Source organism: Trichoderma evansii (genome assembly GCF_050947405.1).
Source record: "Trichoderma evansii strain SZMC 28006 chromosome Unknown GGI43scaffold_14, whole genome shotgun sequence".
NCBI lineage: Eukaryota > Fungi > Ascomycota > Sordariomycetes > Hypocreales > Hypocreaceae > Trichoderma > Trichoderma evansii.
Window position 1 is genome coordinate 262,415 of NW_028145192.1, and position 25,718 is coordinate 288,132.

At 48.3% G+C, this 25,718-nt stretch overlaps 5 protein-coding genes across 5 annotated transcripts; 3 read left to right on the forward strand and 2 right to left on the reverse strand.

Moving 5' to 3' along the window:
- Window positions 1-2,033: 2,033 nt before the first annotated feature.
- On the forward strand, window positions 2,034-4,527 carry GGI43DRAFT_87456 (NAPDH-dependent diflavin reductase). The gene is made up of 4 exons (XM_083210436.1): window positions 2,034-2,420; window positions 2,497-2,672; window positions 2,729-2,827; window positions 2,892-4,527. The coding sequence occupies exons 1-4, from the start codon at window positions 2,280-2,282 to the stop codon at window positions 4,336-4,338; spliced, it is 1,863 nt and encodes a 620-aa protein (XP_083059143.1). The 5' UTR covers window positions 2,034-2,279; the 3' UTR covers window positions 4,339-4,527.
- Window position 4,528: 1 nt separating this feature from the next.
- GGI43DRAFT_87621 (aspartic peptidase domain-containing protein) lies at window positions 4,529-8,062 on the reverse strand. Its single transcript, XM_083210437.1, has 3 exons — window positions 7,640-8,062; window positions 6,978-7,576; window positions 4,529-6,925 (listed from the first exon to the last, which is right to left on the reverse strand). Exons 1-3 carry the CDS (start codon window positions 7,726-7,728, stop codon window positions 4,935-4,937), a joined length of 2,679 nt encoding a protein of 892 aa, XP_083059144.1. The 5' UTR covers window positions 7,729-8,062; the 3' UTR covers window positions 4,529-4,934.
- Window positions 8,063-12,140: 4,078 nt separating this feature from the next.
- GGI43DRAFT_408606 (uncharacterized protein) lies at window positions 12,141-14,677 on the forward strand. The gene has a single exon (XM_083206380.1). The coding sequence runs from the start codon at window positions 12,419-12,421 to the stop codon at window positions 14,321-14,323; it is 1,905 nt and encodes a 634-aa protein (XP_083059145.1). The 5' UTR covers window positions 12,141-12,418; the 3' UTR covers window positions 14,324-14,677.
- On the reverse strand, window positions 14,678-18,542 carry GGI43DRAFT_408607 (F-box protein). The gene is made up of 2 exons (XM_083206381.1): window positions 17,985-18,542; window positions 14,678-17,929 (listed from the first exon to the last, which is right to left on the reverse strand). The coding sequence occupies exons 1-2, from the start codon at window positions 18,382-18,384 to the stop codon at window positions 14,880-14,882; spliced, it is 3,450 nt and encodes a 1,149-aa protein (XP_083059146.1). The 5' UTR covers window positions 18,385-18,542; the 3' UTR covers window positions 14,678-14,879.
- A 2,790-nt stretch (window positions 18,543-21,332) lies between these two features.
- GGI43DRAFT_385084 (uncharacterized protein) lies at window positions 21,333-21,859 on the forward strand (the record flags this gene model as incomplete). Its single annotated transcript, XM_083203604.1, has 3 exons — window positions 21,333-21,445; window positions 21,507-21,607; window positions 21,678-21,859. The coding sequence occupies 3 exons, from the start codon at window positions 21,333-21,335 to the stop codon at window positions 21,857-21,859; spliced, it is 396 nt and encodes a 131-aa protein (XP_083059147.1).
- Window positions 21,860-25,718: the final 3,859 nt, after the last annotated feature.

Below are 25,718 nucleotides of genomic sequence, written 5' to 3' on the forward strand. Positions count from 1 at the left end.
CTTGCAAAGGGCCGTGCAGGGGGGCAGGTACGAGCATCGCAGGTGCACCTGGGCTCAGGGCGCAGGTACCGCGGTGTCGGGCAGGTACATGCAGCAGAGAGGGGGAGGGGCGCGATGCAGGCGACACGCGGCAAGTTCAGACGGCGCAGGCGCGAGTGGCGGCATGTATCCCCCAGCTTTGGGATACCCAGTTGCGCTATCAGCGAGTACCGGCGATGCAAGTACCCCGCGGCCCCTGGAGCAGATGCGGTCAAGGTGTATTGCGTACAGGTATGCGACTTGGATATTCTGGAACACATCGAAGCTGTCTGCTGCGCTGAGGGCGAAAATGGCTGGCTGGAAGCCCCCTATTCTCCAAGTAAGATTTGATGATTTTCTTTGCTGCTATGGAGTAATGGAGCCCATTGGTTTATCATCTGATACCGTGCCAAAAGCACCCGGTACCCGAAGGCCTAAAGCATGATACCTGACTGCGCTGTAACACCGTCTGGATACCCAACTGCTGTGGTACTCTGCACGTACTAATACACGACATGCGAGCCCAAATCTGATGTAATGCATCTACCCAGCATCGACTAAGGTTCGTACCTGGCGATAAAAGCGCCGAGTCTCTCCGTGCCTGCCGCCGGTGACTATGAGGGAACCTGCAGTTGAGGGGCCAAGTCGTCAAACCGTTCCTGCTGCGTCCCTGAAATCGTGAGGGAGCTTGTTTCAAGGGCAGCCGCATTGCATCAGAAGCCCCCTATTTCCCACCCGTCTGTTCATCCCTACTCATCCATATGTACGACTTCAGGAGGCAGCCTTCCTGTAACTAGTGCATAGGACTAATAAATAATATTGCATGTTATGGAGAAGGGGATGACTCCGACACCGAATTCACGAGGCGGCTTATTCTGAGTACTACTACTACTGCCCGCTCTGAGATCCCGAACCTGCAGGCAGCTGCACCCTCAGCTCAGGAGTCCATATTACTAAGTTGCACCAAATTCTTACCCATACTTGTCTCAGGTGCTCCAGTAATTCCTCTCCGCACAGTATCGCAGCACGACATGCACCGCCAATAAGGGACCATAGATGGACAGAACTCCAAAGTTGTTGCTGCTTTCTTGCTGCCCCCCTTTCACCTTTCACCTTGGCACGTATACACATAGTGCAGGTATCCATCCATCTTCCAAGGGTCGCAGCAATCCCAGCAACTCTTGTTGCCGCCCTGGTCGATAAATGATCCACACCAAGCTACTGTAAGGTGGGAAACGTGGCTCGGGCCACGACCAAACACACAATCCTGGACAGCATGAACGCCGTTGATTGTCTCGCTTAAATCCTTATTTGCTTGTTAGGTGTGATCCGGCGATTAATTAATTCTTTTCCATCATCCTCGCTTCAACCTGCCGACCGCTACTTGCACACACGGTAGTATTCGTACGTAATTCCAGGTACCGCCTCATCGGCTCCTAAGCCATTAGCAGCGCCCCGAGCTGTTTGCTAGTCCAGCCACAAGAACCGAGCAAGTCTTCCCCAGATTCTGTCGTTTGGCTAGCTAAAGCACTGATAAAAAGTGTTGCTGGTCACAAAAAGTCTCATGAGACACGTATAACGCAAACATGGAGTGTGCGGCGAGCATTTCGCTGCCTTGTTTTGTGCATGGCGCACGAAAAACGAAGAAGAAGAAAGCAAAAAAAAAAAAAAAAACAGAAGAGTTACACCGACGGAGTCGTAGACGTTAAAGTTTGCAGTGAAGATAGACTTATAAGTACTAGTTAGGTACAACACATTCACATGCTCACAAAGCTGGCAGTTTTTCTGCATTAACCGATTCCAAAACCATGTCGATATTTTTTTACAAGTTATTATTCTTCATCTCCTATTTAAAAGCGATGCTGATTTTAATTTCTTCTTGTTTATCATATGCATCTGCCCGCACGTGGCTGGATGCCCGGAGAGGCAGCTTTAATCGCTGACGTCGATAATCAGATCGGACGGGCCCCACCAAGCGCCGCGGCAGCCCGGCATCGGACGCCCGAAACTTATTTTGCTTGGCGCTGTAAAAGCGTTGACAAGCATTTATCGCTGCAACTAAGCCCCGAGATACCCCCATGCAAGCATAAAACTGCGATACAAGTGACATATCTTTGCGACTCTGTAAGATACGAGACAGAGGAAAGGCAAACGCCCTTGAATATTATGCAAACTCCAAGCCATACGCACCGATAGCAGGCAGCGACATCCGTGGAACTGTCTGGCGGGTTTTGCCGCAATTCACTCCATCCACCGTCACAATGACTGGCCACGAGAGAAGCGTCTTGGTCCTGTACGGATCTGAGACGGGCAATGCTCAGGATATAGCCGAAGAGCTCGGTCGGCTGTGTCAGCGGCTGCACTTCAAGAGCAATGTCGAGGAGCTCGATGCCGTGGAACTCGTATGTCATCTCTATTCTCACTTCTCATATATCCTCTACCTGACTCATTGAAGACTAATAAAATCTCATATCACAGAGTCTCCTACTGCGGCACCAACTCGTGATATTTGTCATCTCAACAACCGGCCAAGGTGACATGCCTCATAACTCACTTCTCTTTTGGAAGAAGCTCCTGCGAAAGAAGTTGCCTCCGCATTGCCTGAGTCGGCTAAAGTATACCTGTTTTGGTCTTGGCGACAGCACATATCTCAAGTATGAAAATGTCCTCTTTAATCTAGCACGATGAATTGATTCTGACTTTCCCTTAGATTCAACTGGGCTGCGAGAAAGCTCATTCGCAGACTGGACCAGCTTGGTGCTACCACATTCGTCGACATATGTGAAGCAGACGAGCAGTTTCCAGATGGGTAAGATTTATATGTTTTCCCATATGACATACACACACAAGAGACTCATACTCTACTCTTATAGCATTGATGGCAGTTTCGTAAGATGGGCCGACGACCTAAGAAAGCACCTCCTTGAGCAATATCCGCCTCCGTCCGGTTTAGAGCCAATTCCCGACGACACCATGTTACCAGCTCGCTGGTCTTTAGCCCCGGCTTTAGCAGAACTACCAGAAAAGGTCCAGGTTGTCGATCTGTCTCCTCTCAGACTAAGCGATACAGACAGCACGCTTACGGCACCAAACTTGCCTCCCTCTGGTCTTCTACCCATACCCGCCGGATGGACAGCGACATTGACCAAGAATGAGAGGCTTACTCCAACAGAACACTGGCAAGATGTCCGCCTCGCATCATTTGACATCCCAGCTCACCAATCAGGTGGGAAAGTTCAATGTGTCCCAGGAGACTGCCTCACACTATACCCAAAGAACTTTCCGCACGACGTCCAGAAGCTGATTGACCTCATGGACTGGAATAACATCGCCGACCAGCCACTCAACCTAACCGCCTGCGAGTCTCTCCCACGCAACCTCTATGCACCAGCATGCTGTACGCTCCGCGATCTGCTCCTCAACAACATCGACATAACTGCCATCCCACGTCGTTCTTTCCTAAAGAACATGTCCTACTTTTCAACTGACGAATATCACCGTGAGCGGCTACTTGAATTCACCATGACTGAGTACATAGACGAGTACTTTGACTACGCCACACGATCTCGCCGCAGCATCATTGAAGTCCTCGACGAATTCACCTCCGTCAAAATCCCAGCCGAGCGCCTCCTCGACGTCTTCCCCTTAATCCGCGGCCGCGACTTTAGCATCGCCAACGGAGGCATATCAGCAAACCGTCCTTCAAACAACAACACAACCAATGTTGAGCTTCTAGTCGCCATGGTAAAGTACCGCACCATCCTACGCAAACCTCGAGAAGGTCTCTGCTCTCGCTACCTCGCCAGCCTCCTTCCCGGCTCAAACCTGCGTGTCTCCTACAAACCAGTCCTCTCTGCCATCCATGGCACGGCAAATTCCCAGAGGCCACTGATAGCCATGGCCACGGGCACCGGCGTCGCACCCGTACGATGCCTCATCCACGAACGCCTCACACATCCTAGCCCAGCACCCATGATCATCTTCTTCGGCAACCGTAACCGTGCGGCAGATTACTTTTTCGAAAATGAATGGCGTGCGCTATCAGAGGAAGCAGCGAAGAAGAGCACCGAGCTTTTGGTATTCACGGCATTCTCGAGAGATCAGCGCGAGAAGATTTATGTGCAGGATTTGGTCCGCCAGGAGGCGCCACGGCTAGAGAAGCTGATCCCCCAAAAGGCCATTTTTGCTGTCTGTGGAGGGTCCTCCAGGATGGCCGATTCATGCAAGCGTGCGGTCTTTGATCCTTTTATCGAAAGCGGAGACGAGGCGGCGAGGAAGGAGATGTTGGAAGCAATAACATGGTGGCAAGAAATTTGGTAGCCAATTTATGTGGAAATGTTATGAAATAAAGGATAGACATATATTACAACGTGTATTGGGAAAATACTGGTTTTTCTTGCCTTGTGTTTCGCGGTATCGAAATTGCTCAAAGTTATTGTGAATGTACTTAATTGTTTCATTAAATCCCTTGCGCAGTTGATATCACCGTTCGACTTTGAGTCACACTAATATTGCCAAAAAGTCAGTATTAATGTATAACATATATAACTATTCTTATTCTTTTCTTGAAGTCTTAACGTATATAAGAACTCTGTAGTACTAAATAAAATAGGGATTATAAGTGGGAAACAAAGGAGAGAAGTAGTATAAGTAGTGGTATAAAATCCTCCTTTAAGCTCCTATCGTAATAGTTTTTGTAAATACATCCAATGGTGTGAATCCGTAGAACACCATGACCCTAAAATACATTTACCCACGCTTCCGAAAACTCCAATCGTGGCGATACAACACATAGAAAAAGAGGGATGAGAGGCTTGAAAAAGGAGTACGAAAAAGGAAAAGAGAGGAAAATGAAGGTACCAGAGCTTGGCGCTCATTTTGCTAATCAGTGTCAAAGATTGGCGTATAATTAACTTTTAGTCTTCCCAGCTGTATCGTTTTTCTGCCATTTGAGGAATATGAACGATATCATTTCCATCTATGCGTTCCTCCGCTGGCGAAGCTTCAGCGTCCGTTATTTCGTGGCTTGAATACTGCTCTTCGCTCCCCTCCTGGGTATGTTCGGTAGAGCAAGGGTCTCTATGCGATCGGGCCAGGGAGAAGGTGGCTTGGCGTGACATTTCCTGCATCATCCGATCTTCCTCTTCTGTATAATTACTTCCCAGACTATGATCAGAAAGGTGGCAGTCAGCATTGAACCGAGGCGTGAAGTCGCTGTCACTATCACGATTTTCCTGGCTGACAATATGCGCCAACATGATGCTGTGTCTAAGTGACTGAAGATTTTCTGGAAGACTTCCCAGGCACATAATATTTGTAGGGTCAATTGGGGTTTTCTGACAAGCGATAGATGATAAAGCCTCTTTGGAATGCAATGTGACCAAATGATCTGAGTATCGCGTGTTTGGTTGATTGGTCTCTGATTGTATAATATCGTCGTTATATTGCTCTTCTGAAGATTGGCCTGCAGCAGATGCGGTGGTTGGATAGGGGGTGCTACCCATATGGCTGTTGTACCCTGACCCAGAGGAGATAGGAGAAGGAAGCGATCCTGGAAGCGATCCGGTCCCAAATCCAGATCTAATTGGAGAGACAGGGGTCGTCCCCTTGCTCGAAGTTGTATGGGTTGGACTGGCAATATATGAAGCTGTCTTCTCTTGAGGTAGTACGATTTTTAGCGACGGGGGGAAATATTCAGGGAGAGGTCCTTGAAGCTTTCTATCTAGCTTCCTTCGTGCGACTTCATATGCGCTGAGGCTCTGCGTAGTGTCGGTCCCCAAAGTCATATTGCCGATTATTGAGATATCGTCGTCGTCTCTATCGCTGGCATCAAGCTCCACAGGGGCCATTGGAGCAGGGAGTTCGTAAATTTCCGAATCTGGCGCTTCCATGAACTTTGAAGTAGCAACTGTAGGGCTTATATTGGCCGTATCACTTCTCAGCCCATTTCTTTTTGAAAGCCAGTCAAATATGGCAGATTTGCGTTTCCTGGGTGTGTCCGGAACCATAGTAGATGCGTTGTCTTTCGCCTCCTTGGCACTTGGTTCGTCTCCTTTCGTCTCCGATTTCCTTCGGCTTCGGCGGCAAATATAGCCCACACTCACAAGGCAGAATAAGCACAGCAAGATAGCCCCAACAGCGATGCCAACCAATTGTGCTGTGCTTAACTTGGTACTAGCTTGTGTTGGTGGTCCTGGGTAGGGACTGTTGTTTGGTTGCTTAATAGGTATCAAATTCGCATCTGCTACCGGCTGCTGAGGAAATCTGGCCTGGTATACCGAAAATACAGCTTCGTCATATTTCGTTATCAAGTATGCTTCCTGTAGGAATGATCGGCCGATGATGATTGAAGAATCATTTTGAGACCTCCGCAACGCAAAGTATGGGACAGCTGGGTCACCGTATTTAATAGACTGGTGCTTAAATGGATATTGTAATAGGCCAACGAATGCTTGTATTGGCACGGTGATATTAACCAGCCCCGGCACATTCAAGGGAGACCCAAAGTTATCATGGTTGTCAAAGCTCGAAAGGCTAAACGTAAATGTAAACGAGTCGGACGAGCCGTAGGCATTATACTGCTCATTCGTGAGAGTATACAAATCAAAGGTGCTGTTATAAGTCAAGTCGAAAGCATCTGCAAACTGATCACACACGGCATTCGGCAGCCACAGATAGGGAGTAGTACTATCAATCAAGGCTGTGAAAGAATTGTCCCAGCCTGAAAGGTTGGAGGTCTGTGAGTCCCATTTCTTCGGCTTTTCGGTGCCATTATTCGCGGAGGCTTCGATGCCTCGAACTAAGGCGCGAGGCATATTATCCTGCGGAGTTAATGTAAAGTCAATATCGTGCGAGACATATCTAGCTGTGTCAGAGCCGCCCAAAGTAATGGAAACCGGAATATTCCCTGTTTTCTCGTATTAGCACTTGTACGTAACTGCAGGCAGTTTATTACATACGATAGGACGCTCCAGCAGTATAGCCGTAGCTATAGCTGGGGATCCATCCAAAGGTGCGAACGGCCTGTGTCAAAGGCGACTGAGCTACCTCATGACCAAAGCTGCCTTGAGTGATTCCTAGCCCAAATAGACCTATGTAATAGTCTGTTGTGTTAATAGCAGACATAAGAACATTGGACATTCCAAAACCAATGTCAGTAATGGTGCTGTATGCGTTGACTGTGTCGAGCCCATATTGACCGTTTCCACCGTATCCCAGATAATCCAAACCGAGTTGCCAAATTCCCATGTAGGACCAATGTTTAGATGCAAAGGGTGTATAAATGCCACCGCGAGAGGTAGCACAGTGAGGCTCCTCTATAGAATCCAATTCAGCTCCCTGGCTCGACGAAGGAGAAAGATGTTGGCGGCCGGGCTCCCCGAGGTGTCTTGCAAGCGGCGGACCTCGATCATGCTGAGATGGTGATGTACTTTTTAAACACCCTCCAGGTCCAATCGCCCAAAATTCGGAAAGGGATGTGCTCAAGAGAACATTGACAAAATCTGAATTTGACCCCAGCAAAACTTTGATAGTCGACCAGTTCCCGTCAATCCCAAGCCTACCAAGTCAAGGTTAGATACATCCGTAAGTTGCCAGAAAGAAACAAGGAATAATAGCATACCAATCTCCAGCATCAAATGATACCGGGGCTGGTTCATTTGCGTAGACGATACCAGCTGCTGCCGCAATTACTAGAGCACCAAGACGCATTTCGTCGACGCCAGTGCTGCAATGCCGAAACTTCGCGCTCTAAGAGGACTCCCAGATTGTGGTACTGCTGGGGACCCAAGGCTTGGTATCATTAGAACCTCTGAGCTTCCGTTATATCATTGCCGCAGTGCTGCATCTATGGGGTATAATCGCGTGTTGTGACGGAATCCGCAGCGTTCAAAGAGCGCTATAGCCCGTGATCCGGCAGGTTCACGCAGCGAGAACGCTTTGTTCTTAGTTACCATGAGATTGCCAAAGAACGCTGCTGCGCTGTATGTATGAAGAAGAACTAGGTACAGCAAGGGATAGAAATGCAAGGCCTTGGCTACTTTCTGACGGGCCCTCGGATGGCTGGCCGGGCAGGGTACCTTGTGTCAGGCACTGGAAGCTGTTGCTAACGGCACTGAGCACGCACATATGACAGGTCGATCTCCCAGAAAATGGGGCCTGGAGATTCCTTGTCGCTCCGCCCTTGACAAATTTACCGAAAGGGATGAACGTTTCCTCATCTGCACACTCGCCACAGATCCGACGAGAGGGGCCACTCCAAGCATTCCACGTCGGTTTGGGACAGACAGGGCTCTATCCCAGATGTCTAATAGTGAAGCCTGCTACGATCAGCCTAACAACGCTAGCCATCAAGCCGCCGATAGCTCACGGAAGCGCTAATGCTAGTAGTAATACCTGGGCGCCAGAATGGGACCAGATGGGGAATGGTTTCAGTTGTTAATGCCTTGTTGGGGTTACACCTGGAACGCTTCACGCGTCCTAGATACAGGTACGTCGATATGTTCCTCGGTCAAGTCGTCACCAAGTGTCTAGCTCAATATATTAGCTAGCGGTACAGTGTAGTAGCAATGAGATTTCGTCTACAAACTTATGAGAAAAGGATTTTACTATGGCATCGGTCGAGACGGCCTATGCTTGACCGCCTCTATTTCGTCACTCATGGTTTCGGGTCAGCAAAGGTCACTCCTCCTGTCTAAGAAGCTAAAGCAGGGAGGAAACGCTCTAGCTCACCAAGGAGAGTATTACATGGAATATCCCATTTGACATGTACTGTACATACCGCGGTCAAGTCATTTCGACAAATTCGATGATGATACCATAATACAATACTCATCTCTGTCAGCGGCAAGAAGTAAAGAAGACAGTATGAAAGAAGTTTGGCGATATATCCGGTGACCAGATTGCCCTGGGATTCCTCGGCCCAATTGCCGTGTAAGTCAAACATTTCGGGCGAGGCAGGGAAAGTAGTCTAATTCCCTCTGCTTTTCTGGCTTCCTGATGTTTCGGACATTCACAAGACAGCACCAACGCTAAGCTTGATACGCATGGTCCACATACCTGACCTGATGATGACCCTGGACTCGGTGTGGCGGCGCGGCGCGCACCATTTGTTGTTGTAGTACGGCATACGGAGCACAGTTTATTGCCAGCCGCGTTATGTCGTCGGAATGCCGATGTTCCTTGCTGGCTGCGACTCCCAAACGCAAGGCAGCTGGCCGAGTATGAAGCTTGCGACTCTTCTGAAAAGCTGTAAAACGGCACCAACTATGGAGTAGCCCGTACTGTATGCCTGTGAGAAATAACAAGAGCGACTGGGGTAGGGACTTTGATCAGCATCACTTGCTACTCCGTAGTAACATCTGGAGATGGAGGCCCACTGATCAGATGGCTGAAGCCGGGATTAGCGACTGGGCGCCATCCGCGGTCCCCACCATCCCACACTCTTCCTAGGAAGCATTCGTCTATAAACTGCGTAACACGACGCTTTGGCCTGACCATTTGATCATGGACAGTACTACTGCCTGGGTCCTTGCGAGTATTCTGCATCCCGTAGGTAGCCAAGCATATCGGGGGCTGAAAATCTGGCACGCGCCAACACTTGGCCGCACAGTCTGTGGAACTTCTTCGTCGAATACTTTTACGCTGCCCCAACAGCACAGAATGTGCAAGTAAGGTGCTGACCAGGGATCGTCTGCCGGAGCTAGGCTCCCTGCCACACACCAGTGCCAGCCCGTGGGCTCCATATTCGCTTCGCAATAGTGCAAGGAACCACTAGTAGTACGAAGTATATTAGCACGGCTACTTGCCAGTAGTGCTACTAGCTTATGGATGAAGCAGTACCAGTAATTCCATACCCCATGGAACTTGCCAGGGAGGCTTTCGACAAGCTGAGAATGTCCAGACCCTTCCAGCACCGGTTTGGCCAGAGTAATAGTTCGAGTAATGGTGAGATGACAATAATTGGGGCCAGAATTAAGGTACATGTAGTCAACGACGGATTTACTTTTTAGCACCCCGATTTAACAGCCGACCCAGGTGGTTGAAGTATACATTACCTAGGAATGCTGCAAGTTTGCTGCCTTGGTATGGCGAGAGCCGCTGTACCCGCTACAACAAAGACGTTACCGCGCAGGCCCCTTCCTCATTACAGATAAACAAAAGACTACCTATGACGAGAAGATCACCAAACCAAAACATAAAAACCTCTCCCTTCCAACGCTAACCACACAGACAATTACTGCTTAGGTGTACAATTTACACCATTTGCTACCCTGGATTACTGAACAGAGATAGTCGAGGAAATAAACCCAATCACAAGTCTCCGATGCCTGTGCTCTCCTAACGGTACTTTGTATGTGTTAGAGAATATTCACAGACAATATTGCGTCTTATTACGACCAAATCTAACCGCTATTAGTACTAAGAAGACTACACCGTAAAGCGACGAGAGACGTTGATTACTAGCCGTCGAATTCGCAGCGCTGGGAGCTGAGAAACCGAGCCGCTCGCCTCACAAGAATGATGAACTGCCAACAGCGGGAAAGGCACGATAAACGGCTCATGACACCACCCTTGGAGCAACGCCAGGAACATAGCCTATCAATGGTATGCCTCTAGCTGCCAAGCTCTCCGCAGTGCTCCGCATAATTGCTAGCAACAGTCGCTAGAAATGCAAGGGATGTGCGGATTACAGGCCGTCTGATCAAAATTCGGCATTACCGTTGCAGTCGGGACCAGCTGAACCAAGGGAGCGGTGTCTCAGAATACGGACAAAAAGAAACGTCGGCCTTTTTCCATCGACTAAATAGCTCGCAATAATTTCTCTTATTCATCCGCTATTTGAACGGATCACCCACGCAATATGTGTTATTGGACGCTAAGAGAGGTTGCTAGCAAGGGAGAACAAGATCATCTGAACTTGGAGTTGGCGATGGCTGAGGTGCTACTCATACTTACAGCCGAGAGTAGGAAGTCGCTAAGAACCGTGTATTAATTTCGCCCAGAAAAAAAAAGATTATGGTTTTTAGGCTCACAGGAGCCCACGGGAAGCGAGCCGCAGAGCTTGAAATGAGAGGGCATTATTTGCCCTTACATCCGCCCTGCATCGGAGGCTTCAAAGCGGCTGGGAATACTACATATGTTGGAGCGTCTGCGAAGTATACGCAGCTGTGACCTTGTCATGCGTCGCACAGTATCCTGCAGGAAATTTTCATGATGGAGAGAGCACTGGGGGTTCAAATGAGATAATAAGACCTTGATCTCCCTTTTTAATTATTATTGGCCCCAAGCCCCCTATTCCAACACCCAAGGCGCACCGTGGTCTGGTTGGCTGCATGGTCTTCCATCCCAAACTCTCCGCACAGAGCGCCTTTAGCGTTGTGTCCCCGTTAATGTCGGAAGGCTGAGTGTAGGCCGTTGAATTGGTTCAGTCTATTGGTGAAGTTTGGCCTGGCCTGTTTAACGGAACATCATGTCTCTGCATCTGGCCGCGCGTGCAGCTAAAACATGCCAAACCTATGGCACATCATAACTCTCTCTGTACGAAGTATCAGAATGAACAGTCAAATTGCGGCATCTGGAGGCCTGTGTAGCGTGGCTACAGTCAGGAATATTGGTTAGATTGTTCCATGTCTCACGACAGCGGCTGGAGTTACTCGACGCTTCTTCGTCTCCCTTTTCTAAGCTCAAAGTGGTGTGTTGGTCCTGGCACCAGGCTAGCCGCTGCCAGAGCATACATGGAGTACTGTTGGTGTGAGGGCCAGCTACTATTCGTATTCATCTCATTCCTGCATTCGCCTGCAGTCGATTGCGGCAGTGCCAGATGCTGTGCTGTTGGTGTACTTCATATATACTCTAGACCGAGCCTTCTATGAGCAAGCTGAGCCTGTTCGCGAATATTCTACTTCGCCACCGTAGGAGGCAGCCCGATCCCGCAGCTGATTAGTGACTTTAACTTGTCATCTGCTTTCAGTGAAATCTTCAAATCCAGACACACTCTATATGTTACCTCAATAAATCTTTGTGCCACTATAGCCCGATGGCGAAGGTAACGAATTGTCCTGCTCTGTATCCATAAGCTTCAATCAAGGCATATATTGGCTTGAATTATTCTCACAGTCTTCAGGAGTACAATGAAAGCAACAAACGTTGCGCTGTTTTTTTATACAGCAATTATCGTAGAGGCTGCTATAGCAGCTAGGCGAGTAGGTATGTTAAACATTTTAATTTGCTGCCACAGGGACATTAATATTCACATATCGATGCAGAGCTTCTGCCGCATCGCTACCAGCGACGTCTGTTTCAATCTAATAGTACCTTGAAAAATATTCAAGATGGCGTTTTGTCGACAGGTAATGCCGCCGTCAAGGCTACACTCTCAGAATCGACAGCCTTTGCTACGATGTACGGCAAGACTTCTGTATCTGAGACAGTAACTACGCCTACGACGAAATATAATACCACAGAGGGGTCGTTTTCATATTCAGTGTCTCCGTCAATATCCTCTTCACTGTCTACTGCGCCCATAACAAGCGCTGAAGTCGACGATCTCAAGAGAACCACTTTACCACCAGCGACCGAGAGTACATATAAGACAGGAGAGCCAAGTCAAATATCGACACTAATACCCAGTTCTATTACAAACTCATCAAGCAGATCTCTTTTCACTACCGCTTGTGGAAGTATTGATGCTTCATCATGTTCCTCAGCTGTTTCAACGACAGGCAGCAAAATTTATCCTTTTCCCACCAATACTTCCTCTCTAATAAATACGACTTCAATAAAGCCGTGTACTCCATTACCTAGTGACAGAGCCGTTACCGAATATTCAATTGTTTATACTTCAACCACCACCTTCTATGGCAACAGCACTGACTATACTCCTCCGTATTCGCCAATCACAACGTCGAATTACTGCTCTCCGTCAGGTGAAGCTCTAATTACATTTTACAGTACAACTGACGTATCCAACTCGACTGCAGCAGAGACGGCCGCACCTCTGTCTACGGCTTCACCGACAATTGACTTTAATGTGCCGGCATTCGCTGCTCCTATTCCATCCATTACATTTTCATTTGACCTTCCGGAGATTATTACACAAACACCTGATGCTGCTGGGAATAATAAAGGTGGGATAATTATCACGATGAGACCGTTTCTCTCGGTTACTCGACGAATAATTACCTTTATCACAACCGATAAAAACCCATCAGTGGTTTTTTCACCTGAACCCACTCCTGATTTCAGTCCAACATGGATCACCGGTGGTATTGGGGATGGGGTTCATAGAACCAGGGATGTTATAGATAATACGCCAACTGATATACCCATCTCCCCTCTTCTTGAAAGCGTAAAGAAGCCTCCAGCTCCTACTTTTCAAGTCACCGCGGGAGGAGACCAAGTCATCATCAACGAAAAGACAGTATCTGGCCTGAAACCGAGCCAGACAACCACCATCACAGTCGGAACTGATGTATTCACAATTTTCCCAACTGCAGTTGTTGGTTTGGGTTCAACAATCACAAAGCCTGCACCTCAAGAAGTGTCTACTTCCCCCCCAGCAGTTACATCTGGAGTCTTGGGTGGAGTTCCAGTAATAATCGTAGGAACAAAGGCTGTTGTTGACGGCAATACACTGAGCATCTCACCGCAAAAGGTTACAACAACTATTAATGGTCAAAAGGTTGTTCTTGGGACAGGGACTGTTGCTGTTGGTCGCGAAACTCTTGTCTTCCAGGACCCCTCGCCTCGACCAACTCATGAGATTGTTACGGGAGGAGAGATGATTACAGCTATAGGTAGTTCCATTGTTATTCTACACTCCACAACCATCACATATGGCGCGAAGATCTCCCCAAAAGAAATAACCCTCAACGGCGAAACTATATCAATCGGTCCGAGAGGTGTATCATTTCACGGTATAACTCTAGGAGGGCCCTCAGCAAACTCTACCAACACCGAGTATGAGATTGTCGGTGGAATCACGGTGGGAAAGCTTTTGCCATCCCTTGTAGTAGTTAACGGGGCAACTTACTCCATTAACCAAGACGGTGACCTGAACAATGTAGAAACGACGGTCATTGACAATCAAACTATCACCATAGGCCCCAATGGCCTGATCTTGTCGTCTCAGACGCTGACATACCCGGGGAGCTCTGTCACTGCCACTTTGTCGCCTTCCATGCCGGATTTCCCTGCTGAGACGGGAGGTCAAAGAGGAGACGATGAAAGCGGTGCGCTTTCAATACGTCAAAACTTCAGTGTCTTGTGCGTTTGTTTTGCAATAGGTGTCTGGGTAACCATCTGAACCCCAGAGAACTGGAAAATGTTATGAAAATTTTAGAGGCAAAAGCGATTGGGTTATAGAAGGAATGGCTCGACGCCTTATAAAGAGGTCGCTTTGCTATGAGAGAAATATGGCATTTTGGCAAAGGTCAAGATCTATCTTGGCTCCTAGAAATACGGAGTTAGTAGTTGTTAGTAACCCCCTCATTGGTACACTATCTCAACGACGATAAAGCATATATATTAAATTTTACCTGTACGATATTGCAATTGGACGTCAAATTTTAGTCTCGGCAACTGTTATAAAGTTGCATTCCTGAAAAGTCAACAAGAGTTCAGGAAAGGAAACGCCCAAGTTTCAAGATTTGACATCTCACGAAATGTACCATCATTCTGGTAAACAAAACTGTATTTATCGAAACTCGCACGCAGCAACTAAAATAGTTTCGAATGTCTAACTTGAATATTGCTCAAAAGATAAAGCATGGCAGGCACGTCAGCACTTGTCCATGTACTAGAATGTAAATGTCTTCAGCCACTCTCCACCTTGAGACTGCTTTCTCTCTTCCACCCTTCCACTACCACCTCTGGACACTTTTGCCTTTTCCTTTTCCAACTCCATCGCCAGGCAAAGATGGATACTCTTCATGCTGGACATCGAGCCCCACATCTGTATCAGATGATGGCGGCGGTGAGTAGCCTCCTTGATCTTGCATGCTTAAACTTAAAGCTATAGCTAAATCTTCATCTTCAGTTGTGGTTTGCCAAGAAGGTCCGCCAACGGGCGTGTGGCTCGAAGAGGGCGAGCCAGATTCCGATTGCTTTCCCTTCTTGCTGCTCTCAGGCTTATATTTGATGTTGACGGGGAAATCAAAGTCACCAGAGCTGTTCCCTCGCGATGGTTCTGTAGGGGACTGTCCGCCTTCATTGCCGACGCTTTCCATGAGGGATAATCTTATGGCTTGTTGAATTTGCTGCTCATATTCGCTCTCAGCAACACCGTTGGGTTCTGAAGCAGACGGACCGATGATGCTGGGGTCTGGAGTCACAGTCTCCACGGTATTCTCACTAAAGGAAGAAGCAGTGTCTAGGCTGGCATCAGCTGCCGAATCACTAGATCTCCGTTGCTCTTCAACGTGAAATGCTTCTTCGGAAACCATTTGCGCATAAAGGATCGCTTCTTCCTCGGTCAAGTCACCCAGGGCGCCGAATCTCTTGAGTCGACGGCTGTATTCACGAGCTTGCTGTTCATCCTCTCGATGCATTTCAGCTTCCTCAGATGCGATATAGTCCGTTACCGCAGCACCTTGCCGGCGGCTAGCTAAGCGATTATCCATATCAGCATGTCGAACGCGACGCTTGCGTCCTGCAGCGTGGCCTTGTGATCCATATGACCAATATCGCAAGAAAGCTCCAAAAGAGACTACACCTTGAAGAGTTGTAGGATCTGGATCGAGGAATATTGCCCCCACAGCAGAGTATGTATTCTCTCGCAGTGCTGGATTCATGGCCAGCATTTGACGAGGAACCCGGCTATTTGACCTAGCATTGATTGTTCTAATAGGTTCCACTGTAGATGCTAAGGGATCCCAGGCTTGGACAAGGCCATCGCTACCGCCATGAACCAAGTACAGTCCAGAGGCCGCAACGGCAGACACCTCTGGGGATTCGGTTTGGAGGATTCGTAGGGGCTGTATTTCACGTGTTTTGTCGTCATCTCGGGCATTCCAGACAAGAACGGCGCCGCTGTTAGTTCCCATAACAATGAAGCGAGTTCTGCGTCCTGGAATCTCCCTTGAACCGTGATCGGCCCAAGGACTCGTCGTAGATGAAGCTTCATTTGCGGTATGCAAGGGATCTTCCCCTAGAGTGAAAAGCGATGGAAGAGAGTTGTCTAAAGCGACTGAAGTTACAATATCGTGGCTGTAGCCCCTGAGATCCAGCCCCTGCTCGGACCAGTCGTGGATAACGGTCGAGGGCATTGGCGGTGACTTTGGAGTAGGGGGCGGAGACAGCGGTGTTTGTGACTCCGAAACTGGGGAAATCCGATGATCAAACCCGCCAATGCTACCAAATAGCGATGTAGAAATTGGCGCCACGGGAGTCGTGGATTCGCTAGCAGGTTTTTGTACAGGTATCAAGGACCGCGAATAGCGTTGAATGCTGGCAGGGCGATTTTCAGCCAGGCCACAGTTGAGCACAAAGATATTCTCTCCGGCACCTTTGCCATCATCGCTAGCAAAATCCACTTCAAGCTTTCGCTGCATATCCCAGCCGTCGCAAACTTTGCGAAAGTGAGAGGGCTTGTATCTCATAAATTTTTCAATCTCTCGGGCTTCTGCCACTAGCTGCTCTTTGCTGAGGTGCATGTCATTTGAGGGCGATCGAGGCGAATAGGCTCCACGAGTCGCATTCTTGTCCAGCTCATCCTCCCGAGCAACTCTGCGAGTTGCCTCCAGAAGGTGCCAGTATACTGTACGACCAGTGTACCAGGCATTCCTCGTCATATCTTCTCCACTGGCACGGACGGGTTTTCCAACAGGGACATCACATAGATAATAAACTTCGCCCAATGCATTTAAGGCTACCGCCCAGACTCTGGAAGTAGACTTGCGCTTTTGGTTGAAGCTGTCGTCAACCTTCAGGGAGATGATGGGAACTCCTGGACTAATGATCCACCGTGCTGTGACATCGCCGTTGGCATATCTCGGACCCGTAGTATCCCAGCCAAGTGAGTAAGCAGTGACCACGCCAAGCGCGGAGCCCGTAAGAATACCACACATCGATTGCGTTGTTGCTGTGACAGTCGATGATTTAGCAATCCATACGCTGCAAATCGCATCAGACATTTCGGGAATCTTGGGTATGTCCGGATGGGCGTCTACGGCACTGATCTCTGCACCGATGTAGCGCCCACGCGGTACATTGATCCCTCGGAAGAACGGCCGGCCACCCGGGAATCCCTCTCCAGCTACCACGCCATAGGTATAGCTCACATCCATGACGTTGGGGACGCCTGCTGGTCCGTCTCCCAGACCATACGGCAACAAATTTGGAGCAACCTCGTCCAGCTGTGGCATCGTAAACAGATCTTCGAGGCCCCATTTTTCAATCTTCCCAGTTGTAGGGTCGCTAACGGACGCTGCACCGAGATCTCCGGCTCCTTGAACGACACGGGGTGGCTTCTTCCCGTTTAAGAAGACGGCATGAATGTTGGTCACTTGCCAAGGCAGCTTCGAGTTGTAAGTCAAGACCGCGCTATTCTTTTTCCCAGCGCGACCAACTCGGCCAGACAAACTTCCTCCTGATGGAGTCCCTGGCTTTCCACGAGCCAAGCTTCTCAGGTGACGAGTTCTCAAAAGGTACTCGCTTCTCCAAGTAGCCAGCGAGGTGAGCCGAGGGAAGTATCGCGTCTCGAAACGCAAAACATCGGAGGATGGTGCAGTGCCAGACTTTATAGTATCGGTTTTGGCATGGCTGTCTAGGATGGTGTGTCCTGGAAAGTAGCGCATAAATGCCATACGCCAAGCATGATGTGTGGTGACCAGCGCCCAGAATCGTTTCGATACGAGCGCCACCGAAGAGTGGCAATCAGGCGGCAAATGCGAAAATATATGCGTTAGAATCTCTGTCCGTGCATATTAGTATATAGCATTACTATTTGGTATGCGCAGCTAACATACCGTTAGGGAAATTGTCGAGGCGTATCCCATCAGAGCGGGGCTCTGAGCGCTTTACGACCTGGAATCCAAGCTCTTGCTTCGCAGTCTGGGAGGCCAGAGCTTTCTCATATTCGGAGATTCGCTGTCCAGGCACAGAGGGGCGATCATCGTGAGCCTCATCAAGAGTCAATCGTCGCAGCTTCTTGTCCAGCTGGTCGGCATTCACGCCGGCGCCACTCTCGTCTGGGAGGGGCTGACGCTGATCATCCGGACCGAGGCGAGAGTGGCTGAAGCCGCCTGAGAGGTCTCGATGGAGGCCACTCGCATCGCGGAGAAGAGAGCCATGCTGGGAGAGGTGGGGAGAATCGAGATTGTTGTTGCTCAGGAGCTGCTTTGGAGTCTTGATAGGCTCTTGGGTCATATAGCTGAGAGAAGAGATCGAGAAGGTAGGGATGTTGTGACCGTGCAGTGAATCTTTGCACAGTCTAGCGCACGCCGGATTTATAGCAGGCGGGAGAGGCGTTGGATGCGGCTGATTGTTGCGAAGTTATGGCGTAGAGACTCGGAAGACGATGCAGTTGGTGAGAGGTGGTGAAATTAAAACTAATATTTTCCGCAGCGCGCGATGTCACAGTCATACTGTCGCCAGCGCTCGGTACTTGCACGCTTTCCCGGCGATAAGCCGAAGTGACAATATTGCCGCTGCATGTATGCTGGACTTAGTGCGTCAGTGGCTTGTTTTAGCAGATGCACCCTATATGTTACGGCTTGGCAGCCTGCACTCCATCTTTTTGTAATTCATCTTCCAACCAACATGGATCATACGGTAAGACCGTTTACATAGCCAGAGATGGGCCCGAATTTTAATCAACCACCGCTCGGGGATCTTACTATTACATGGTTCCTATCAATTTCACGGCCTAGGAGAGGTGACTACATGTACCCAACAAACTCAAAAGATTGACGGTTGGCATTAAGCATAATTGGCACCACCATGACCTTGATAGGTATCCGGCTATCAAACATCCGGAGCAAGATGTATAGGATGTCGAGCCATGTGGCCGTCCTGTCGCGGTTACGTGTTTGCTTCAATTCCTAAGAAAAAGAAAGATTGACCAATGGTCGACTATTCTTCTCGGTTCCGGCTGCTCATGACTTTCCCTTTCCCAAGCCGCTGTTATGGCGGGTTCAGTATAATTCTTCTTCTCGTATGAATTGGTAATATCGAAAAGACCGTAGTCGATGATATCTAGGTTATAGACAGGTCAACACATAAAAAAGAGAGTAGAAAAGTTGCCAATAAAACTGAATGGGGGGCATGTCAGTTTTGTAAGTCGGCGTAATATGGAGAACAATAGAGAATGAAGAGATGAGATGACAAAAGCTTCGGCTTATATGCATGCCAAGCAAATAGCGTCCAAAGATCCGCTTCTCCCCGAAAGCTCATCTGCTGGACGTCATTAGTAGGGCGCCAGGTAGACAACATGTGCCATACTTGTTGAATCCTCTTCAACAATCACTTGACAATATCTCCTCGAAGTTTGAGTTTGAAGTTGTAATAATGTACTCGATACTAATGACGCAGCGCAAAGCTTATAAAGCTACCGAACAAGTTTCTGGAGGGCTATATACGGACTTCTACTCTTGTAAACACCAAACAGATTCAGCGAGCCATAGCTATAGGATTAACTCATTGCAATCTGTTTCCATAGCTCACTGAAGCTGATAGGACCGCTTCCGCAGGCAGGCCCATCATTCTCGGGAAGATTAATAATAATAAACAATCAAGGTGGGCTGTCGCCTCTCTGCTTTTGACGAGGATTAATAAACATGATGCATCAATACTATGCTTGTACGGAATCAGCCATTGTCACTACTTAACCATCTGTATATGGAATAGGTTGCAAATTCCGCCTATTAGTAGTTAGCGCTTGTCTATTTCATGCAGTCTGACCACGGAAGATTTATTGCCTTCAGCCCCCGCTTCCACACTGTTCATAAGGCTGGCCATTCGCCTATTCGTCCGTTCACGATCTTTTGTGTTTTTCCACCCATTAAAGAAGAAAGCGCAGTAATCTCTTTTCCAGAATATTAGCTAGCCTAAAACCTAGCCACGCCACCATCATGTCCTCGTCGGTTCGTGACCCGAATACAGAAATTGCCATGTCAGCATACTGCATATGCCTTTTGCACCGCTGGACTGAATGCGCAAATTTCATAGCCCAACTATAATTCAATTTGAATTTTCGCACAAAAATCCTACGAGGAGATATGTTTTAATGATACATGATTGGGAGTAAAGCTGCGAAATGTCTTCTTAGCAGTACACTGAGCCAAAGCCGTCGCAATATGTCGCAGGGAAGAAAGCTCGCATCTGGATTTTTAAGGGGAAAAGAAAAGAAAATCCGGCTCGTGAAGATGTTCAAGCCCTGGGATTATATTATAATAAGCTGTTTCCATTACTGGTGGAGTTTGGATGTCGGGGTAACAGTGAAAGTGGGTATCTGCAGCCGATACATCCAAGTAAACATCCCGAGCTCACGCAACGTACGGAATACCAAAACTGAACCTTATCAACATAAGGACTCACACTCGTAGTTAGAATCGCTGTTCGGTGAATACCTACGATGAATTTATTCCCATCCGACCCAATGGAACGCATCCAGTCCAGCTCTGATTCCATGAACGCATCCAGCTGCCTCGGCTTTTATCGCTTAACAGCGAAGTTTTCCAAACGCCGTCTAAGAGAAGGCATAAGCCGAAGCGACTTCTATTTTCAGTCTAGTTCGGCCATTTATAATATAATCATCATCTGAATAGAACTCTTCATGCCTAACATGTTCGTCTGTAGCTATCCAAAAGCAGAGGAACCCCCCTGTTCACCGCATGAGGTTGTAGTATAATACCTGCCCATCGGCATTTTATCACTTCATTTGCCAAGGCAGTTCATAAACAACTATCCGCGAATCCACATTGAGTTTTCACCAAAGTGGAATTCTGTCAGCTTACTCGGCACATCGGCATTCTGTTAACGGTAGCAGTTGATCTCGTCCTCAATCATCAATGGAGATACGCGGGGCGTTGATCACTCACACAAGTCATGAGATGCTAGCCAAAAGACGTTACAAGCAAGGCTAAAGTCTTGCTAGAACGCGCGCTTCTGAAATACGGCCCGTTAGTGCTTTGCAAGAATATGGAGTACTCTGTATAGCAATCACCCTCCTCAGTTCTGCCCAATATCTTACCAAGAGCAACAAGAAGAGCGGTGTATTTTATTATAAAAGGAAAGAGATCTGCACCGAACATTACTCGAATAAACATTCCTCTCAGACATCTCTTCTAAAGTAGACAACGAGCTTTTGGATCAAAATGAAGTCGTTTGCCACCACAATCATCGCGAGCTCTTTGCTGAGTCTCGGACTCGCCAACCCCGTCAATGTGACTGAGCGTGCATCTGGCGGTGTTTATGTCTGCCCCGGACCGTAAGCTTTCTCTAACTCGGCACGGTTTCTTATAATGTTCTAAACACTGGGGAAATTATAGCAACTGGTCACCAACAAACCTATGTCAGGACGTTCCGATGACTAATGGCGGCTGTTGGACAATTCCGTGGCAGACTCTAGGATCAATTGGTCCCGATTCTGGTGAGTACCAAATCATTCTATCGAATGTACATGTTTGAACTCTTGAATTCTAAGCAATTGTAACTCATAGGGTGGGTTTGCTCCATGTTTGTTGAGCCTGGCAACTGCTTCGCCAGCTCTGGCAACCTCAACTCTGGCGGTATCTGGCCTCCCGGTGTTGCTGACTTGTCAACTTGGAACGACGGCGTCTCTGGCAAATGGAATGGATACTGGTTTACCGAGGCAAGGACCATCCAGTGCGTATTAGGTTAGAGCGATGTGTTGACGCAAATTACAATTGCGAATTGCAGCCTGAATTATAAGCGATAAATACCAAATTGAAGATATGTAGAACATTTATTGATGCATGTCTCATTATACTCGCAGTACTTTGGCGAAATCTCCAAAAGAACCTTGTAGAATGCACCGGATATAAAAAGGAGCTATATCGAATCTTTACATGCATCCGTCACATGTATTAGATGCATCATCAACATCATGCTTAATTCGTCGCCAGATAATCAGCCCATACATGAGCACGATTCCTATGGAGAGCCTCCAAGAAGACAAGTGATAATATATATTACTGCTTAGCTCAACCAAGACACTTGTGTGCCTCTATTCATTCCCTGGCTATACTCACACCTCCTACTGTCCTATTATATCCACCCATACCCAATTCTTCGTGGTGACCAATATTCCTACAAGACCAGTAGAATACAAAGCTTTCTTTCAGCCAAACCGTGGCACGGTAAGTACTATCCTGCTCATTTCATTAAGACTGTGTGATTCCAAATTTTGCCCAATATTAACCACGAATTATTATGCAAGAGGTTGCTAAATATGCCGCTTCATTTCCATCCTTTCATTCCCTTTACATACCACCTATAAATTTCACTTTTGGATCATTTTGCCGATATTTCCTCTACTCTATCCCTTTCTCACACTGGGCAAGTGGTTTTGAGAATCTATGCATAATAGTTTTCGAAGACTCCCTTCCGCAATACGATTTGACACCATATTAACTTGATCTCAGTTCCCACTAGAGCGAATTAATCTTTCCCCAATATATGCAACTATATATATATATATATATATAAGCAGTTACAAATTAATATATATATGACATATTTGCGTCTGACCAATCCCAACTTACTACTTACCTAGACCAAGTGTCTACATACTGGGCTATTAAGGGGGGGTATCAATTTGCAGCCTAGCACAGTTATTTGTGAGGCCGGCCTCGTCTACATTTTGAATTAAGATTAAACTTCCTTATAAGCACCTTTCCACACCATAGAACAATACATCTGCCAATTCATTAAAGGGCACGTCTTAAAAAAGAGGCCTGTTAGGCAGTATTTCCAGAATCAAGGCAAAAAAGTGTAGGGTAAGAAAACACAAGCAGCAGGGAGGCCACCGTCAGGTGCTTCTCCCGTCTCCCCGACATTGTCGCATCTCCTCCACATTGTCTGCAGGGAGGTTCACTGACAGCACCTATAGAATAGGAACAGAATCTCCTGCCGAGTGGCCCTATGCCAGAGAGGGCATACTGTGTTCCGTCGCTTCTGCTGTCAGTCATTAGTTCTAGATTTGGCGGCATGTAAGCTGTCACAGCTGCATGGGTCTGCTTGGCAGCTGAAGCTGATTAGCCCAAGCAAGGCCTAGTGACGAGAACGTTTTCTTGTTGCGCGGAGTAAGGGAGAGAAGTTTCAGTTAGTGCATTGAGCTATGATTTACTATTACTACTATTCCGAAGGGCTTGTCAACTAGAGGTGGCAGAATTAGTCGGGTCAAGCATGTCGCACTGCAGTAATGTAGGTAGGGATGTGCTCGCCTCCAACGTCATCTCCTTTACTAGCCCGAACATGTTCCAGTGCTGTGCATCATACGATGTTCTGCCCAAAAGCAGACCGACTCGCATTGTGTCTCGTTGCAACTTAGGCTAATATGTAGCTCTGTCCCGGGAGTATTAGTGGCGACGGTGTGGTGCCATCATCATCAACCGCCCCCGTCAACGGCACTCGGTGCCAGGCCCAGGGTATGATGCAGGACGCGCTGTCCCAACCAACACAAGTTTTCTCTTCCGGTGGCCCACAGCGACGAAAAGTCGGTTTGATTGCCGGCCCAGTGCGAGAGCGATCGGATACTAGCACTAGTAGTCGGGTCTGGCTGGTGAGACTTTTATAGAAGCTTAGATCTGGCTGACGGCCTGCGGGTAAGATTTGGAAGCCTGGCGATTTTGTCGCACTGGCGTTATTCGGACCCAGCTGTTCGGAGTTCAGTTAGGGGGCAAGCATCAGCAACGAGCGTTACACAAAGCTCGCCCGAGATTTTCATGTTATCACATGTAAATAGCCTTGTAATTATGTATTTCTGCGTGATCGGATCGCACGGCTTCATTCTCCGAGTTGTTACTCGGAAGAATGGGCCACTATCCATCTGATAGTATTTGTATCCAACAAGCTATGAGGAATAACAATCCGTAGCTGGACCCGAAGCGGAGAGATACCTGCATGCCGAATATGCATATTAAATACTAGCCAGCAGCGCTTCTACGATATAGCGACATTGATACCATTCTTCTCGTTCTAACACTAAGAGCCTTGTCTAGCTGGGACACGAGGCCCGCGCGACGTTTGCCGTGTACGGGGTATGTACTTGCTTTCCAGTGGTGTCAGTCGCTTAGCATAAGAATGAGACACAATGCGCATGCCACGCTGTCTCGTTGGTACACCAGTCTCCAAGACTGCAGGACGTTGCGTCACATCTTGTTGAGTGTAGACCTGTTATTTGCGACCTGCAGAATCTCCCCTAATCACGTATACACCAAAACAACCCCCTCGCTTGGCTAGAGTCGGAAATGCAAAGGGGAGCAGTTCCCGATACCCTGCTGGCATATGGAGTACGAAGTAGGGAGTACATTGCGTGCTATTTCCGCACAAAATTCTCATGTTATTGGCAATGCTACCCCAGGTTGGGAAGCAAGTGTGAACAATTGGAAATTGCGTTACTATATGGAGTACGAGACTCTCTTCTCAAGGTCTTGCTTTGTCGGTGAGCCAAAGTACAAGCTAACGGCTAACGGCTCACACTCATACCCGTGCCCATCTTTATTCTTCTTCTGCTTCCTTAGCATCGGCAAACAAAAGGCCGCGGAAACGGAAATAGAGCTGTGACCACCAGCAGATAAGTAAGCGATCGCACTGTGAATCTGCTGCATACGGCTCGTGGCAATGGATGCTTAGAGAGCATCCGACCGACCTTGTCGCCCTTGAGCGTGGAAGGGTCTGCAGTTGGCCTGTTTCCGCTGCTCGTTACGTACAACTGCAGGCATCTACAGGCATCTTCTCCTCTTTCAGTCCGTCGAGGAGAGTAGAGCCAGCATGCTCCTCTGATTAATACTACCCAAGTCGCAACTGGGTGTAGAGGCCAAGCCGCGGAAACGATGCCTGAGCTAGGGTACTGGTGCGTGCTGCATGATGCTGCTTTCAAGCTGCCGGGGTCCCAAATTAGCGGCGAGCTTTGGCTAGCCGTGTGAGAGTCGACACATCAGAAAGCTCGCCACCACAGTGCTAAAGACTGTCGTGTCGTGCGGGGACTTGATGCCATACTGTCGGGCCAGCTTCCCGTTTCGATACTGGACGCTCTCTGTGATGTGCAGTAGCAGCTAGTCTATTCGCCATTCTAGAAGCGTGCTGGGTTGAAAATTTCAAGACATGGTGCCGCAAATGGCGCAGGCACGTATGAGGATGAACCCTTGGTACTGCAGTCTCGCCTAATCCCTAATCCTTCGTGGCTGTCTAGTGACGACTGCATGGCCAGCAGCGCGAAAGCCGAGCTGTTGATACCTGGTAGTCGGGATGGAGTAGCACCCTATTTGCGATATTGTGGTTGTCCACGCCGCCAGCACAGACCAGTGGCAGAAATGGCCGCAGCAAGGGAATGCAATTTCCCATTTCCGCAGCTCACATGGACGCGTCTATCATAGACCTTTTTTTTTTTTTTTTTTTTTTTGGGGGGGGGGGGGGGGGTGGCGGGGGGGGGGGGGGTTAATGGGGTGTGAATTGGGTTACGAAATTGTTATTCCCCCAGAGCGTCGGCCAAACCACAAAAAAGAAGAATTTGAACA

Bases quoted from the DNA above. Each gene is read 5' to 3' on its own strand.
- GGI43DRAFT_87456 (XM_083210436.1), top strand. From the start codon at position 2,280: ATGACTGGCCACGAGAGAAGCGTCTTGGTCCTGTACGGATCTGAGACG. The intron at 2,673-2,728 runs GTATGAAAATGT...ACTTTCCCTTAG, and splicing joins GGCGACAGCACATATCTCAA to ATTCAACTGGGCTGCGAGAA. The intron at 2,828-2,891 runs GTAAGATTTATA...CTACTCTTATAG, and splicing joins GACGAGCAGTTTCCAGATGG to CATTGATGGCAGTTTCGTAA.
- GGI43DRAFT_87621 (XM_083210437.1), bottom strand. From the start codon at position 7,728: ATGCGTCTTGGTGCTCTAGTAATTGCGGCAGCAGCTGGTATCGTCTAC. The intron at 7,577-7,639 runs GTATGCTATTAT...TTGACTTGGTAG, and splicing joins TCATTTGATGCTGGAGATTG to GCTTGGGATTGACGGGAACT. The intron at 6,926-6,977 runs GTATGTAATAAA...ACGAGAAAACAG, and splicing joins TACTGCTGGAGCGTCCTATC to GGAATATTCCGGTTTCCATT.
- GGI43DRAFT_408606 (XM_083206380.1), top strand. From the start codon at position 12,419: ATGTACGGCAAGACTTCTGTATCTGAGACAGTAACTACGCCTACGACG.
- GGI43DRAFT_408607 (XM_083206381.1), bottom strand. From the start codon at position 18,384: ATGACCCAAGAGCCTATCAAGACTCCAAAGCAGCTCCTGAGCAACAAC. The intron at 17,930-17,984 runs GTATGTTAGCTG...ATGCACGGACAG, and splicing joins CCTCGACAATTTCCCTAACG to AGATTCTAACGCATATATTT.